General features: G+C 30.5%; 1 protein-coding gene across 2 annotated transcripts; it reads left to right on the forward strand.

Moving 5' to 3' along the window:
- The first annotated feature begins 24 nt into the window (after positions 1 to 24).
- On the forward strand, positions 25 to 13,731 carry LOC139514596 (calpain-5-like). Of its 2 annotated transcripts, none has more exons than XM_071304004.1 (13): positions 25 to 147; positions 2,971 to 3,145; positions 3,897 to 4,028; positions 4,491 to 4,693; positions 5,069 to 5,252; positions 5,719 to 5,909; positions 6,377 to 6,454; positions 6,866 to 7,043; positions 8,080 to 8,202; positions 9,120 to 9,316; positions 10,025 to 10,146; positions 12,184 to 12,320; positions 13,393 to 13,731. In XM_071304004.1, exons 2-13 carry the CDS (start codon positions 2,972 to 2,974, stop codon positions 13,588 to 13,590), a joined length of 1,917 nt encoding a protein of 638 aa, XP_071160105.1. In that variant the 5' UTR covers positions 25 to 147; position 2,971; the 3' UTR covers positions 13,591 to 13,731. The 2 variants fall into 2 exon arrangements, with proteins under 2 accessions (XP_071160105.1, XP_071160104.1); XM_071304003.1 differs by having other exon boundaries at positions 35 to 87.
- The last annotated feature ends 5,806 nt before the right edge of the window (positions 13,732 to 19,537 follow it).

The following is a 19,537-nucleotide window of genomic DNA, read 5'->3' on the forward strand; positions in this document are numbered from 1 at the left end:
TTACATATTTTATCAAAATTACTTCCCTTGGTGGCTGAAATATCACCTGTTGCATGGTTGCATGTAAACAAAAGAATTGATGCGCAGGTTATCATTTAGAATCGGGTCAAATGGTCACTAAAAACAGAGAATAGATTAACACATCACGTAATACTAATTTACTATTTGTTTTGAAAAGGAAAAAATAATGCAAGCACTTGCAATGATCATGCATGCAGCCTGTTTTTCAATAACTAACAGTAAAACTAAAACTATGAACTATGAAATGTTGTAACTAAGAGTAAGAGCTGGATCCGGATGGTACAAGATCTAAGGCAAATTTTGTTCATGAACTCTAAAGAAGGCCCCTTTCTCACATGGTTGTTTTCTTACTTTTTATTTGCAGACCTGCATGACAACTAACATCATGAACATTGACTAATCTGATTTTGGCAGTAGCATCCCAATTTTCATGCCTCAACCTGAATCTCGATATCAGGATCGTGAAACAAGTCAAAATATACCCGAACATTTATTGGTTACCAATCTTGAAGTTTTTCTGGTCAATTTCAATTATCTATAATTTTACCTGTCGACATGCATATTTATGACAAGTTAAGATCCTACGCTAACCAATGGTCGCAACAGGTGTCATAAATAGTTGCTTCGTGTAATCAAAATACCTGATGGGTCATATAAACAATCCTCAAATGGATCTTTTTGGAAAAGGAAGTTTGTTTCCAGTTGTTGGAGAAAAAAAATGTTTCTTTTTGACCCTGAGAAAAAAAATGTTTGTTTCACCCTCAGCTACCACTATACGTAATGCTAAAATTGAAAGAAGAAAAAATGGTTTTGACTTGTTGCCCAAAAATAGATTGTTCTTTGCTGAAAAAAAAAGTTTGTCTGGAAAAAAAATCTATAGCCCACCCCTTAGAAAATCAAATGGTTGCTGCCTAACTTTAGGACATTTTGGTTTATGTCATTTGAGTCATGGTGCAAAGATAGAAGGTCTTTGGAGGGTGAAAAGGGGGGTCTTCAATTTGTTTATTATTTCTATATTCTTAGGTATTAATTTTGTCAATTAATCAACACAATAAAAGAATCATGCAAATAAAAGAAATCAAGGCTTATAACTATAAGCTCATCATCAGTATAACAAAAGAAGAAAGAGGACATACATGTATGAGACTATTTCAAGAGTAAAAAACAGTGCACACAGAATCGCTGCAAAATTTGTAACCCTTAAAATCTGGTCGCGCACTAAATCCCTCATGGAGATTTTCAAAAGTTCTAAACAATTATGTAAACCAGTTCAGGGAAAAAGATGACACACTTTACTCCAAAACATATACATTTTTGTACATGTAAATGAACCTAATTTTGAAAAAAAAACACACAAAACTAGCAAAGGTTGAGGATTCCTGACTTTATAATACAAGATTTGGGCTATTAATATGTGTACACCAAAATGTTTATACACTTTATCGCTTTTTGTCCGTCATAACTGGACAACACAAAGATTCCAGTTAAATTTGTAGGTCATAATAGAAAACATCTGTTGCCACAATGTAAAAGTGTATGAAGTCAATAGTTTAAGAGTTGCAGATTCTCAGGTCAAGCGGCACAGATTTCCAAATAGTACTGATAATGTCTATTATAACCCTTTGTATTGTCACAGAATAGAAGTTCCTTCATAATATAAGTACCAATAGGAGAAAGCATTCTGGAATAAATATAAAAGTATATGTCCTTTACAGAATAAATGGTATGTAGAATAATTGTTCCAACAGATATTATGACATTGTTTACATTGTATATCAAAATATATGGTGAAACATCAGCTGTTATGCAGAACAAATATACTGTATATATATATATATTATTTATACCTATTAAGTTTACTGGTTGGTAGATTCTTATAGAGTCTATATATATATATATATATATATATATATATATATATATATATATATATATATACTGTACACTAAAAATAAATACTTCGTGTATTGTATCAGAGATCCTTGTTTAATTCCTACAAGAAGGTAACACCTCCCGAAACGAAAGCTTATTTTTATAAGCTAGAGTTAGAGGAGAGGATAAGGTCTCTGCGCAATGCTAGGCGGTGTTGTCGTAGAAGTTAGAAAATAAAGTACAGGTTCAAGCCCCGGCGCCAGGGAGGAAGTTACGAATCAAATCTACTCTAACATCGTTAGGTTGATTTTCTAGGCACTTTATACATATTCTAAGGCCTGGTATTTCTTAATAAGAAATCTGATGGACAAGGTATAATTTGCAGTTGTCACTTCACATAGGCAGACATATGTTTATATATATAATTTGACAGAATGATTAGCCCAATCTGAATAATAATCGAGGGACTTAATATATTGCCTTTCAACAATTTCACCTGTTCATAACTACTAATGTACATGATGTGCTGTTTATTTAATTGAGGACTGAGTTCTGAAAATTAAATAATAAACGTTTTGCTCAAAGTTACTAAAAAATAAAGGAATATTCTTTGATTGATAATCTGTTTTCCTTGTACCCCTGATTTTTGGTCCTATTATACATGTTATATCTGTTTAATAGGATCATTTTTAGAGGTATTAATAATTGAGCACATGCATATAAATTTGTAAATGATTTATACACAAATGTTCAATTACATGTAACTTTAAATCAATAAAACAAATATATATATATGTCATGTGTAATAATTAATTGTTATTGAAAACTATATGCTTGCATTGGTACATGTATATATCATGTATCATGCTTGTATGAGTAAAGTTTTCACATTAGAAGTGACTCTTCCCAGTGAGTAATGGATGTTCAGTTTATTAAAGGAGTTTGTAATGAAACTTATTAACTACATTTATGTACAAGATGCAGATAATTGTATAGCCACATTTCAAATCAATTGATCATGTTGTTGTCTTGTTGATTGGAAAATAGTTTGTGCATCTAGATTTACTATATTTTTAGCATGGTGTTGGGTTTGTTTGATTCTGCAGTTCCATATAAAGACCAGCATTATAACAAACTTAAAAAGCAATGCATTAGTAAAGGAGAATTGTTTGTTGATCCAATATTCCCACCTGACAGTAAATCATTGTTCTACAGCAAAGTAGAAAAGGATATAGTGTGGAAAAGACCAGGTGTAAGTATAAAGAAAAAGTAATCATTTGAATAATTTGGAATTTGTTTGACTAATGCCAAAGGAAGTGATGAGTGGTGCTTCATTCATATTAAGTATTATCTGTAACCAATCTTACATGTATCTTAATCTTTTTTTATTAACATTATGACATGTATGATTGAACCTTGTAAACTAGTCAAAAACAAACGGTTTTATCAACCAGTCTAAAGTAAATGGCCTTGTCAACCTGAGTCTTAAGCAAATGGCCTTGTTCTTACCCCTGTTCACACTTAAACTTTAACGACTTACTGGTTGAAGCAACTATATGTCTATCTGGTGTGTTTTCTTTAGTCAGTTATTATTGCATGAGTTGACATAAGTCCTGACAACAATGAGAAAATGTTGCACCTGGGGTGGGCTTCAGCTGTCCCCTTTATAATAATGTTCACTTGTTAGGCAAAATGTATATATGCCACACTGAACTCCAAAATATACAAATGAAGCAAAATTAATAAGTACACAAGACTTACAAAGGCTTAAAGACAGGCCCTAAAATAGGAGGATGATGTTAAGCATATTTTGTGAGATCGCAACGCCCTCTTTTTCCATAGAACTGTGTTCATGAACAGATAAAAAGAATTGTTTACTATTTGTTTATTTGTATACTTAAGTGTTAAAGTTTTCTTATTACAAATGTTATAAATTAATCTTTTTTTGCTGTAACATACAAATGTAGATTTAAATTGATATTTTCTTTCATGGTATTTTTCAGGAAATTTCCCATGATCCCAAATTTTTTGTGGAAGGAGCCAGTTTTGATGATTTTTCACAAGGAAGTCTGGGTAATTGCTGGTTTGTTGCAGCTTGTGCTTGTCTTACAGCTGATAGAAAACTTTTAACAAAGGTAAGCTTTTGTTTTATATATAGACAGGGTATTTATTTTGATATTAAGTTTAGAACTTAGGAAAATAAAGGCTAGAAGCTATTTGAGCATGCAGTTACAAATTCTAGTATTTCTCACTGATGGAATATAAGGAATAGCCCTGAATATTATTTTAGACCTTTGGACATTTAAAACATTGAGTATTATCATAAATATTTAGTCCAAAACTTTTTCACTGTGATGTATATACATATCAGGGCCTTATATAGCCAACTACATGTATACTGTATGGGTTTTTATACGCCCCTTTAAGGAACGTAATTTGGTATACCTACTTCACCAATTTTCATGAAACGCTCATGAAGCAGCACTGTATTCTAATTGTTGAAGGCTGTACAGCTGCATCCACATCATTAAAAATAGTTGTCTCATTGTCAATCACCACACCTCCTTAACTTATTTTTATATGCACATATGTTGTAGGTAGTTCCAGACATAAATAAACAAGAGTGGTCAGAAGACAACAAATATAGTGGTATATTTCACTTTAGATTTTGGAGATGTGGGACCTGGACAGATGTTGTTATAGATGATTACTTACCAACAAAAGGAGGTCGTCTTATCTTTGTACAGTCTAAAGCAAGAAATGAATTCTGGTCAGCTCTGCTTGAAAAAGCTTATGCAAAGTATGTTTCAAATTTTTTATCAGATTTGTTAGGTTACCAATATCTGCTGGATTTTAGCAAAAGTTTAAGTTCATTTTTGCAGTACATTGATTCAAGTTTAAAATCATATCAATTTAAAACATTGCACAAAATTATAAGTGACAAATTTATATAGGAAACAGTCAACATTAGATTTTAAAAACATGGTCAACATTTTTAATACTTGTCAGAGGAAATGAGAAAAAAAGTAGTTTGAGTTTGACTTTGTGGATGTATATTGATCATCAATACATCACTTGCCCCTTATTGTTTTTTTTTTAGTCTGACTAAGTGTTATTTTTGCTTATATCTTAGAATGTTTTACATAAAATAACATGAAATAAAATCTTTTTGAAGGTTATTTGGAAACTATGAGTCCCTGGTGGCAGGACGACCAAGAGATGCTTTAGTTGATATAACAGGAGGTGTTGGAGAACTTCTAAGTTTAGATACTTATAAAACTGAAGCACAGAAATTGGAATTGTTTGATATTTTACATGAATCTGTAGAACAGAGATCTCTAATGAGTGCCTCCATTGCTGTAAGTGGTCAAGCAATCTGATGAAAATTCAGATTCTCTGTCCAAGCTTTGATCATAAAGATCTGAAAAAGCTCTGTGCTATACTGTTTTAAACACCTCTTTTGATTCTCTGGTTTTGTCAAGGGATACACATTTCAAAAAATTTGAAGGCTGGAAATTCATTGGCTTGTGTAATGAAATTGAAATGTAGTGTTTTCACATCCTTGTAAGCAAAGCTTGGACAAACAATTTTATTTTTATTTTTTTGATGATAATGTTTTATAGTGAGTGATTTTTGAAGTTTTTGGTAATTGAAAATTGGTAATGTGTATCTTTATTATCAATTTTAGTCAGTACATATTCTTATATGCAGATTGATCTGAAACTAAATTGCCAGTTTTTTATTTATACAGCATAAAAAACTAATTTTGAAAGATACATTTTAGCAATATTGAGTTATTAAAATCCTACATTAATTTATTGACAGGCATCAGCCAATGAAATGGAAGCAGAGTTAGATGTAGGTTTAGTGAAGGGACATGCTTACAGTGTAACGGCTGTCAGGGACATAAAACTAGGAACAGGACTCTTCTCTGTCTTCAATGCAGAAAGAATACATATGGTGCGATGTAGAAATCCTTGGGGTGGCACAGAGTGGAAGGGAGCTTGGAGTGATGGGTACTTTTTATTCATATTTTTTTCCTCATTAATAATAATATTTATTTCTCAGCATTTACACCATGATATTTTTTGTGTATTCAAAATGACAGCTTTCAATAATTTTGTTAGGTGTTTTAAGAATTCATTTTTTTTAAGGATAAAGCATGAAAAATGCAGGATATCCAATTAGTCAATTACATTTAATGACTTCATATGAAGTGTATATATAACATTTGTAAAAAATATAACAATTTAATTCAATGTTTTATTCAAGAACTGATTAACACTAGTTTTTATGTTATAAGAAAATGTTTTAATGTTAATCTAGGCTGGTAAGCATTTTCCCTAACAAAATAGTTCTTCATTGCATCTATGTCAGTTTTGTCAGCCTTTGACTTTCTTTAAACATTGTAAATAATTTATTGAACTAAAGAGTTTTGTTCACAGCAAAGGTTGTCAGATGTTTTTGCTTTATAATTTTACAGGTCAGCAGAGTGGAAAAAGGTCAGTTCTGGACAGAAAAAAGATATTGGATTAACAGTAGAAGACAATGGTGAATTTTGGTAATCATGTATAAAATTATTATGGAAGCATTCAAAATTGCATTATTGTTAAATATATATATAAAGTGGTAATATATAAGTGCATCTAAATGTAGAAGAATTATAATACATGCACTAAACTATCCAAGACTGAATGTCAAAAATTCTTTCAGAAAAACTGATAAGGAAGCAATCCATTCAACAAGTACAAAATATTTATAATACATCTAACTCTGTACAAACATAGGAAAACAGGAGAAAAATAGTTTTATGGCACTATACCATCAGATGTTTGATATGGCACCAAACCCCTTAATCTTATTTAAACAAATTTACGGAACAGTCATTAACATAAGAACTAAAACAGTTTACTATAATTCACTAAGTATCACTTAATTATTTCAATCAATTAATTGGTTATTAACATTGCAGGATGTCATACGAAGATTTTGTGAAGTATTTTAACCATGTGGATATTTGCCATGTAATGAACACCTCTTTCTTCTCTCTGTCAAAGACGTGGTCAGAAGCAGTAGGTGTTGGTCAGTGGAAAAAGCCAGATAGATGTGGTGGATCAGCAAGTTCTCCAAACTTTCTTAAAAATCCTCAGGTAGATATGATTTTAATTCTCTAGAAACATATTGTGTTAACTTCATAGGCATATTTAAACTGTTTGGTATTCAGAATGATGTGTTTATTTTCATATATTTGGTCTCCAAATAACCCTAGTCTGTCTCCAAAATCCTTTTAAAATCATGCAACAGTCACTTTTAGATTTATATGACATTAAATGTTTTGAATTTTGATGCAATATTTATATAGGGAATTTGTACGTGGTTTTAAGTAAGGGCAGATAATTTGCATAAAAGTGTAAATACATCTGTATCGTTATCTCTTTGAAAATTCATTTTGACAGAAGTGTTTTCAACTGGATTTTGTTTATATTCAGCAATGAATAAAAAGCCCAGTTGTTTACCTTCATTTGAGATTTTTTGTCTTCTTTAAGGACCACAAATTTGAGTAAAAATTTTGTTTGGAAAATAAAAAAGCAGAAATTTTCATAGAGGATTTGATTTTTTTTAGTGAATAGATAATATCCAACAAAATGTTATTCTTAATAGAATATTGCTCTCACAAACTGGAAACCACAAAAATGTATCCCCATGAAACCAAATTTAAAAACAAAACCATGAAAACTAATGTTTTTACAGTAAAGCGTTTATAGTTAAAACATAATGGAAATAGTTTAATATCTGCCTTAGATGTTCATAAAATAATTATAGTAAATGAAAAAATGCATTGAATAATGGGAACTCATTTAACAATGACATTTAAACTTTCTTCCCTGAGGCCTTCAAAAACTTTTCAAATAGAGAGAAAAAAAATGAAATACATCATACATGCATGGTGCATTCAATAGAAGACAAATGAAATACATTACATTTAAACATGTCCATACTGTACAGTAAGAAAATAGTTAGAATCAACATTTGATCATAAGACGATCTGGTTATAGCATCAAACTTCATCAGTAATAAAATAAAGGAATTGATAAATGTATATGAAGATCTATATATATTTTTATAAACAGAACACAGAAACACAGGCTGAGGTATAATAATTGTGTATCATTATATTGTTTTCAGTATGTGTTTGACATTAAAGGACAGGAAGATGATTTATGGATTTCCCTAGAACAAGAAGATAAAAGTCGATTAGATAAAGATAAAGGAGGCAAAAATGAATCAGTTGGAGCTGTGTTGATTAAGGTAAAATACTATAGATAAGGAACCGTTCATATGAAATTCTATACTACATTCATATTGATATAAGAAGATGTGGTATGAGTGCCAATGAGACAACTCTCAATCCAAATAACAATTTATAAAACTCCAGTATAGGTCAAGGTACGGCCTTCAACACTGAGCCATGACTCGCACTGAACAACAAGCTATAAAGGGACCCAAAATTACTAGTGTAAAACCATTCAAACGGAAAAACCAACAGAATAATCTATATAAAAAAAACGAGAAACACAAATAAATTACATAAACTTACGACAACTACTGTACATCAGACTCCTTATTTAAGAATTGAATGCTTCTTTTTGTAACTTCATTGGGGTGTAAAAGCATTGACCAAAGTACATTTTGTATGAAGTGCGGAAGGGCTTCATTCTAAAAATGTGTGCACGGTCAACGCTTTTACAACCCCATGAAGTTACAAAAAGAAGCATTCAATACTTATAATTACATTTTTTAGCTATGATCATGAAAACACGAATTTTATGATTTTTTTTTTATTTAATTCACCTGTGCACTTTATTGTGGAACCACGTGTTATCATGAATGATAAGTTTTATTGAGTGATACAATTGCTTAAGGAATAACAAGAGATGTGAAGTTGGCCAATCAGAATAAAGTATTATAATGAAACATACATCTAATGTAATTATATATAAATATATTGACCTTTTGAATATTATCTCCCTTTATTATATGAATGATGTCAGTTCATGTAAAATGTTCGTTCTATAAGTATATCATGATCTGGTATAAAAGAATGCAATAATAAAGTTTGAAAAAAAACTTTTAGAAAAAGCTGCTAACAAACAAGAATTTTAGAAAGTATAAGATACATATATCAGTTGAGTTTTCCATTTTAAAATTGTTTTTATTTTAATTAGGTAGATGAAAACAGAGAGTTCAGAATACATGATATGATGAAGATAGTACATCAGAGTACATATACCTCAGCACGAAGTTTGTTGTCAAGGATACAGATAAAGAAAGGTCGTTACTGTGTTATTCCCTCTACATTTGATGAGGGGAGTGAGTCCCATTACGCATTGAGATTATACTCCAGTGGAAACACAAATTTCAAGTAAGTGGTAGTATCTATAGTAAGTATTGACTAGCTGATTTCAATGTTACATTTCTCACAATTATCATAATTTGGACAAATGAGAGATAGATATAGGAAGATGTGGTATGAGTGCCAGTGAGCATGGTTTTTATGTCCCATTTATGGGCATTATGTTTTTTTGGTCTCGTAGTTTTTGATGAAGTTGAAGTCCAATCAACTTGAAACTTAGTACACATGTTCCCTATGATCTTTCTAATTTTTCTGCCAAATTAGATTTTTTTATCTGGTTTTCATGGTCTACTGAACATAGAAAATGATAGAGAGAGTGGGGCTTCTGTGTACTATGGTCATATTCTTATTGCCTTTTAATTCATGAGATTTTTAATGGTGAAAGGCCAAGATTAAAAAGAGTATACCATATGTTCTGATATGTTACAATTACAGGGAAATGCTTGGCTCTGTAGGGCTAATTGTTTCTCATATTAATTTTGTTGACATTTTTTTCAACAATATATTTTTCAGTATATTTTTGAATTGCTAGATCTTTGATGTTAATGTGAAATCAGTTATCCCTGTACCGAAATTGTGCGGTTGAATCATATGATTTCCTCATTGATACAATACTTTAATCAAGCACAAGGAAATTATCTCTTTTTAATGATATAGATTTTTTTTTTAATTTCTGTACTGTTCCACATGTAAAGAATTAAATTTTATCTTTTACAGAGAGTTATTATATGAAGAGCCACAATCACCTAAATGTGGATTTATATGTAAGCCAAAGATAGCTGCTACACAGATTACTGTTATTTCTGCAAGGGGATTGAAAGCTGTAGATAAGTTAGGCAGTAAGTTTGTCTTGTGAAATGTCACAGATATATACTGTTACTGCATGATATGTATGATCTATACTATATTGAAAAAAGATGGTATAAGAGCCATTATCCCCGGCTTAGTATATATCTAGGGTTTTGATTGGTTAACACACGTCGTTACAAAACCCATAGCCCCTGGGTGTTGCTAACCCATATACCCGGACGTTGCTAACCATTCTCCAAGGGAACTTCACGCAAGTTTTCTTTAGTTCCATGGTTGTTCCTTGTGAAATATTGAATTCTTTAAATAATCCTTGAGGTTTATAATTAAATATTTAATTCATTAACTATTTTGTCCTATTATGCCGATTATTTACACTCATTTTATTAAATGTATCACTTGACTGCCACATTGTCTAGGAATGGGACTACTGACCTAGCTATGCAAATGACCCACGTTAACGTCACACCGTCTATGACGTAACTCTCACAACATTGAGCGCCAAATTTGACTCAATCCAATTTCTCTGTCTCCGTATTAAAAACAACTTATATTTGGCTACCTGTAGGGTTCTACCGTAAAAAATATGTAAAATTTCCAAATTTCAATAAAACTTTTTTAGATAATGAAAAAAAAATGTTGTTTTCACTTTACACTTTGTACCGGAATTTCCATAAAACTCGCCCGATTCGGCCTAAGACCGGGGATAAATTTGTTATCTACGTTCATATCCTTAGATATGGGTATTTTAACACCCTTCAGTACCCTGTACACCCTTCGGCTACGCCTCAGGGTGTTAAAATACCCATATCTATGGATATGAATGTAGATAACTCATATCATCTGCCTTCTGAATTTGTTAAACTATTAAAGCTTGTCTTGCATCCCAAAATTATGTCAATTTTATTGAATAGGATGATAATCTGAAAACTTTAATTCAGAATAATCAGATGTGATGTCATTATGATGTAATAAATGTTTTTGTCAAAATAAGGTGGATTTAGGCACAGCTTTACCTCAAAATTAGATTTTTACATGAATCAACATATTTTTAAATGACTTCTTATGACAAAAGAACTTTTTAGGGTTAGCTTTGTCAAACACCTCTATAATAGTGATATTGAATTAAGTGTGTATCAGAGGGATCTTTTTTGATAGATTTATCAATGGTTTTTTTTTCTCCAAATATAAGAGTTAAAAAATGGCCTTTCTTAACTCTCTAATTTCTGAGGCTGTATGGTTTTACTGAATTATAGATGAATGAAAAACGATATATTGATTTATGTTTAAGTTGGAGGTGCTCTAAAGCTCTATCTGTTCTGAAAGTACATATTCCCCAAAATATGCTGTATTTCACCAATAAATGTGATACATATTTGTCAAATATGACAAATGTTCACGGACATAACTGTATTCATCTTTAATGGATGTCCAATGCATTGTTTTCACTATATTTGTGAGTGTGAAACATTTAACCACTAAAGGACCATGTAGGAGATGCATTTTCCACAATACGTTTTTTCAATATAATTGACTTGTGACCCCTCTCATTTCAATATTTTTGTAACTTTAAGACCACTTTTAAAAATAGTCAACGAAAACAGTGTAAAGAATAATCAGAAACTATTAACCTATATACTTAATAACTATCCATGAAGAACACCAACAGAGGGGATTTATTCAGGTCTGAGACAATATTTTACTTACTCATTTTAGTAACTATATATATACAAAGCTACATAGTTTTAAATAGACCTATTTTACAGTGTACATTAACATTTAAAAATCTCATAGCAAAATCAATAACAGGTAGGTGTCTCTTTTTTATTGCTCACTGAAGACAGTGAGTTCTTTAGCTCATAGTAGAATCTTTGTAGCAACTCTTAAGATTACCTGCAAAAATGGGCTTTTCCTTCTTAATATAATTTATGTTGAGAATTTAATATTGTTATTTGTACAACCTACTCAGTAGATTAGGTTTGGTTCAATAGCTCAATGAGAGCTTACGTTGTATTTTTACTTATCTTTGATTTCAGTAAAGCTTATTTGATTTGATTTTGATTTTACAGGTTCTGATCCATTCTGTATCATTAAATGTGATGGTTATAAAGAACACACAAATGTAGTCAAGAAAAATACAAGTCCTGATTGGGGAGAGAGATTTACATTTTATCATAAAAAGCCAGATAAAGATATTATTGTAGAGGTACAGTATTTAACACAAACTGAAGAAATTGTAATGTACCCTCATTATAATACCAAATAATTCACACCGGTTAGATAAATGATTGCATTATAAGTCATATTTTTTTTTATTGTTCATGTTACAGTTAACAGAAATAATTGGTTTGGCCCAAGTTACTTATATATCTGTCATGTCCTTATTCATAAAGAAATTTATTAAAAGTCAAATGATTCTAAAGTTAATCTTGTTTATTTTACCCATGTTATGTTGCTACCAAAAAAGGTGGATATTAGTAACAAGAGGTACACAGTTTATACCCTTAACATATTAACCAATCAATTGAGTAACACACACATTGTCAGGCAACAAATGCACTTCTTGATCATGATCTGATACGAGACTTAAATCAAAAATAAATTATTGTCTATCATAGCAACAGAAAGGTTCCAATCATGATTTATCATTGGATTATTGAATGAGATTAACTAGTTAATGTTTGATTAGACTATGAGTATGCATCATGTTTTTAAAAGGTGTTAGAAAAATATTGTTAAATGATTGGCATTATTGTTAATCCTTTACTCTGATTGGCTACAAGGCCTTCTTGTGGTTCTTTTTTTTTTTTTATTGCAGGGTAATTTTTTAAACACTGTAAACCATTTGCCTTACTTTTGTCACCAGTAAAAACATATGACAATATGAAGATTCATGCAAGATAAAACTCAATGAAATCTACTAACACTATTTGTGTGTACTATAGGTCATTAGAACAGTATATTTTCAAAAAGGGTTTTGAAAACTAAGCTCAACATTTATTTTTTAGTTAATTGATGTTTAACGTGATGTGTGAATTAGACTGATTCAATAATACACTTTATTCTAAAGTTAGCCTATGTTTCATTTGTTTGTGAGTAAATTGGTACAGTTAGCACATTATTGATATCCAGAAAAATGTGTTTAATCCTATCATAATGATTTTGCCTGTTGTTTTAAGCATGATTTCTAAACTTTAAAAAAAATATTATCAGCTAGAAACAGTTTTCCATCTTTTCAATTTACAGTCATATACAAATTTGTATTATTTATCCTATAGGTATGGGATCACAATATCATAAGAGACACTTTTCTAGGCGTGTGTACAGTATCTATGTCAGCAGAAAAAAGAAACAAATATAAAGAAGATGCAGCATTTGATTTTCCATTGTATGGTAAAGGGAAAGAAGCCAATGTTCAGAAAGATGGAAAGTTAAAGTTAAAGATTTGGCACACAAAAGAAATGGAACTTGTCTAGTCCTTTAACTTTTAGTGAAATTGTTTTGAAGTCATGAATGCATTATCTTTGAAAAACAAAAGAAAGATGACCATGTTTTTAAGAAGTTAAAAGTATATTTATGCTTTTACTTTTGAATATAGATCTGTCTCAAATTATACCTCCAAATAGTTATATAGATCTCAGTAGATTTTATTTTAATTTTTCACCAGCAATGCTACATGTATAATTTTAGGAATCATACCCGTATAAATAGAATTGCCATTGCACTTTTTTCATCAACAAAATCTACACAAAATCTTACATAACTGGAGTTGCTTACTTGCCTATTCAAACACACATATCATTACTGTGTTTATTTTATGTGGTGTATGTAAAATTTTTATAATTTTATTGTAATATACATTTTACAAGGTTGTTTTACTTATCTGATCCACATTTTATGTATACTTAACACATTTTTTTTTATGCAAAAAGCTTTTTTAATATGGTAATGTTTCCCTGTTATTGTGGTTACTGCTATTTTATTTTTACAGCTTTGACTTAATTGAAAAGAAAGGTATATGTTGTTGTAAATGTGTATTTATTTATGAGATTTCTTATAGCATGCATTTTATTTCAAATTTTCTTATTTAGCTTATTAGTTTATCAAAATCAATATGCCGTCCATCTACAATATTTACTGTATGAAAACATTATTAGGGTCCCGCCAAAGGCGGTCCCCTATAGTGATCAGTCTGTCCGTCCGTCCGTCCGTAACACTTTGTGTCCGCTCCATATCTAGAGAACCATTATGATTTCATACTTTATACTTTACATGTTTATTAACCACCACCAGAGGGCGTGTCATGATGTATGTACAACTTCCTAGGTCAAAGGTCAAGGTCAAAAAACTGGTTTCAGTTGACAACCCTGTGTCCTGTGGTGAAGATCGTGTCCGCTCTATATCTTGAGAACCGTTATGATTTCAAAGTTTATACTTGACATGTATATGAACCAACACCAGAGGGCGTGTCATAATTTATGAACGACTGCCTAGGGCATAGTTCAAGGTCAAAAACTTTGGTTTCAGTTGACAACCCCATGTCCTATGGTAAAGATTGTGTCCGCTCTATATCTTGAGAACCGTTATCATTTCAAAGTTTATACTTGACATGTATATAAACCAACACCAAAGGGTGTGTCATAATTTATGTGCAACTTCCTAGGTCAAAGGTCAAGGTCAAAAACTTTGGTTTCAGTTGACAACCCCATGTCCTATGGTAAAGATCGTGTCCGCTCTATATCTCGAGAACCTTTATCATTTCAAAGTTTATACTTGACATGTTTATAAACCAACACCAAAGGGTGTGTCATAATTTATTTACAACTTCATAGGTCAAAGGTCAAGGTCAAAAACTTTGATTTCAGTTGACAAACCCATGTCCTATGGTAAAGATACAATTTTTTAATGCACATTATTCACAGCGGGGCCCACAGAGATGGCTCCCATCTCAATGATATCTAGTTGATTCGTGTTACTCAGTTTTAAGTTTTTCTACATAGTATTTTGTGAAATGTTTGTCTGCTGGTCTTTTTCTTTTATAGCCATGGCTTGTAAGTTTATTTTCTACTTATCATTTTGAATGACCCTTTTGTATTTTTCACCTCTCTTTTGTTGAATTGTTTATTTTGATTCTGTTTTTCTTATGTTCTACTTTTCACAATCACAATCCAGTCGTCTTCCCTTGATTGTGACCTCACCAATCATTGAATCAGGAACTGCTTCCACTTGGAGCACATTAGTTTTTGGTAGCGTATATGTTTCTAAATTTTTGTTTCCTATGTAGTGTTTTTTTCACTATTGCTTGTGTTTTGTTTTTTATTGCCATTGTGTTGTCTGTATAACTCCAACAATATTATCTTCTGCCCCCTTTATACATTAAGATTGATAGGAAAATAAGGACTTTTTTTTATTCCACCTCTTAATATACACTAATTTGTTGAATTTACCTTGTATCTATGTGCTTAAATGGACAGATATATAGATTATTACATTGATACAAGTGGATTATCGGATTTATCCAATTGAGATAGTTAAATTATCAATTTTAAAGTCCGAGCCTCGGTGAGGACTTTAAAATTTATAATTTAACTATCAAGATTGGATAAATCCGATAATCCACGCGTTACTATGTAATAATCTGTTTCTCTAATGATTAAAGATAATTTTTTCTTTTTCTAAAACAAAATCCCCTTCGAGTGCCTTCCACTTTCCACGAAGTTGTCAATTTCATTAACACCTGTTAGAATATTTTGATCATTTCAGGGAGCTGAGAAAGGTTATGACCCTTTGACTCAGCCAATCATCTTCTGAGATCACTGGCAACCACACGTTGATTAAATTTTTTTATACAATGGGTTCGGAAAGGGATATATTTCCATAGAGTTAGAGATACAGGTTTATTGACACCACACAAAGTATTCTGCTCAATTTGTGCTGAAAGTACAGAGAGGTGTAAGCATTGGCTCCAGTATTTAGGCCTAACCATGAAAGTACAGAGAGGTGTAAGCATTGGCTCCAGTATTTAGGCCTAACCATGACTTCAAAATTAAGAACACCAGTAGAAATTATGTTCCTAATTTTGTGTTTAATTCAGTGTGTGCAGTGATTTATGTAATTATTGCCTGATCCCTTTCTATTCCATTTAATATAATCAAAATAGACTTTTGTGTTTTGTTCAGTAAATGAACTGTTATTTTGCTTTAATGCCAGTTGTGTTCACATTAAATATCAGAATGCCATGAAGCAACTTACTAATGATCTTAATTATTTATTCTAATTATTCTCAAACCGAGAGGTTTCTTAGTTTTTAAAGTTTCATTATGTCAATTGATTCTTCCTGTCCATACACATGTATAGTCCTTGATTCCTTGATAACTACAACAATTATTTCAGATAATTTTATATCTTGTTAATGTAGTCTTGGATCTGAACTTGTTTTCGTTTTTTAAGGTCCCTGGTGCTTATAAGGGACTTATTTGTTAATTAGATTGGTATAGTGTGACATACATAATAACCCTCAATGATAGTTGTGAATGGAAGACTAAATAATATCAATTTGATTGAAATACAAACACTGTGTTCACTATAGAATCTGACAATGCTCCATTTAGTCTCTGTTTTCAAGGTTTTTTTGGATCCTCAGCCTTTTTTTCATTTTAGAACACTTATTTAAAAATTTAGTGTCTGTTTTAAAGTTTTTTTTTGGATCCTCAGGCTTTTTTTCATTTTAGAACACTCATTTAAAAATTTAGTGTAATAATTATCAGAAAATGAGGTAGAAGATAATCCAAAATAAAGGATTCATATGTGTACTCATATCCTACACTTAAAAGCTTTCCAAAACAATCGGGGCAAAAACTTGTAAAAATGTATTTGATAAACATTCTTGATGTGATTCCTTTATATTGGATATAACTATGAAACTCTTCTATAACCACTCAAGTTGAAGTTCAATAACATGATAGCAGAATCCTGCATGGAAAGCTTCAAACAATTCAATTTTAAGAGTCTGATATACAAATTCTACATATACCTGGCAGAAGCACATCATTTATTTGTTTTCTCCATACACTATTTCTGGGTATTATGTTTTTTTGTTGTTGAGACCAATTGAGAGCAGGGATGGGTTGTATGAATTTATGGCTTCATGGAATCGTGTTTACTTCAATGCTTGACCCCTGTTCTCCTGTATATCTAGGAAATGTCATTAAAGACCATGACTATGCATTATTATCTTTTATCAAATTTCAATTTTATTTGTTTGTACAGAAAAATATATTTGCTTGTGATATTTATATATTGTTTTATATTCTGTTAAACTAAACCAGTTATTTGAGTTTTCTTAGCTTGAATCAATTTTTAAAAGTTTTGTCTTTAATTTGATTTTGAACAGAGTGCCAAGTTAATTAATATGTGCAATCAAACACTATTAAAGAGCTTAGTTTTTAAGTACCAGAAATATATACATTGTCTTCTCGGGTGCACTACGTTTGCACGCATTTGGGGATTAAAATGTTTTACGTTTGCACGCAGCTTTTGATTACATTTAAACAGGTAAAAATACAAATAAAAATTAAATCAAATTGTAATTGACTATATATTTTTGTTATTTTCATAATAAATATGACTATCAATTATTAGTTTTGAAAATATTTCTTAATTCGAATTATATATTGTTCTGTTGAATTCTAAAACCAATTATAAAGTGATCATTATAAACTCCGTAGTATAGCTTAAGGAATACATGTAACTTCATTGTGAATATTTCAGGATGAAAAGTGTTTCCACTAATAGTGATATTTTTTTAAAATAAGTTAATAATTTAAGTTAGTTTGTAATTTAGCTACACAAAGGTACAAACATGGAGTTTCAGCACTTACCGACATGTAAAGTAATGAATTTATCAATACTTTTACCTTTATTTAAGAGTAGCTATGTTTTAACATTTTAACATTTTCATCTGTATATATTTCTAGGATTTAGTACTTATCTTGCTCGAAATCCAATGGTCGGGTTGTTCATTCCCCTATTTCCATTCTCAATTTTATGACATATATTATCTGATTTTTTATTTATGGGCAATTGAAATGAAAAGTGTATTCATTTACTAAACTGCAGACATACAATCTGATCTTTTTAAGTTAAATTTATTGTTTTATGTTTTCCAGAGAAGGCCCTAAGAACTAGCACACTATTGTAACACCTGGTTTTGGCTATGGGTTTTTTTTGGACTAAATACTACTTTTGCCAGCTGTTCAAAATAAATAAAAGCAAAAACAATGAAAGAAAAGAAAGAAAAGAAACTAAAAAACATCCTGACCTTCTCTTTCACTCAATGAATGATGTTTCAATAAAATCATTATCATGCATTAGACAGTATGTCTTCATTGTGAAACATTAGCAGAAGACATTAGCAATAGATAGATATCATCACTTAATTCTGATGAAAATTATTTTTTTTTATTAAAAGAAGGATTACCTAAAAATCTATTTTGTAGTATGTGCAGTTTGCTTCAAAAAAGTTAAAATTTCGAATTGAACATTTTGGTATGTTGCTATTTTAAAAATTTTAATGGTGTGAATAACTATTTGATTAGCTGGCTTTTATGAATGAACATTTTAGTTTTATAAATGCTTAGACATTTATTTAGTCTTAGAGTAACAGTTTTCCAACAAAGAAATGTATTCAAGATGATCATTTTATGCTTAATCTATCAAAGGAAATACTTGTAGATCCAAATTAACCTGTTGATTGCTCAAACTTATTTATATCCATGTTTTAGGACTTAAAGCTTTCTGTGATATTAATAGGCATCTATTTATTGTTTTACATGTATTACACATATTGTATATAGAAGTAACAATTTACTGGTGCAGGTTCCATTCTTTTCAACATAAAATAAGAATATGAGAATATATGTATTATTCCAATCAAGGGCCCTTGATGGGCAGCATAACATGTACACATAACACAATACATCATGATTTGTAACAGAAAAACATTGTTATAAACTAAAATGAAACATTGAAAAAAAAAAGTTCAGACAGATGTTATTATCTTCATTCTATAAAATCATATACATTTAATTCCAGGCAGGATCAGAACCATAAAATCATTACAATTATTATTGTTATTACATATACATATGAATTTTTAAATAGTCTGTCAGATGTAGTTTACAATGATGCAAGTAGAATGTATGGTGTGAAATATATTTTTCTAATATGGAATAATTGTCCAACCATTTACACAAATTTAGGTATAAAAAGTTTAAAAACATTTTATGTGTGAAAGGTATTACTACATTTTATTAATTTATATTTGTTTTGTGATAGAGTAGTTAACGCTCATATATTTATTGATATAAATAAATTTCTATGTTTACACATAATGGTTGTGTTTTTGTTTAATAATCATTCTTT

Source organism: Mytilus edulis, chromosome 3 (assembly GCF_963676685.1).
Source record: "Mytilus edulis chromosome 3, xbMytEdul2.2, whole genome shotgun sequence".
Lineage (NCBI taxonomy): Eukaryota > Metazoa > Mollusca > Bivalvia > Mytilida > Mytilidae > Mytilus > Mytilus edulis.

Excerpts from the sequence above, each read along its gene's own strand:
- LOC139514596 (XM_071304003.1), top strand. Across the intron at positions 4,029-4,490 it reads ATAGAAAACTTTTAACAAAG|GTAGTTCCAGACATAAATAA; the intron begins GTAAGCTTTTGT and ends CATATGTTGTAG. Across the intron at positions 5,253-5,718 it reads TAATGAGTGCCTCCATTGCT|GCATCAGCCAATGAAATGGA; the intron begins GTAAGTGGTCAA and ends ATTTATTGACAG.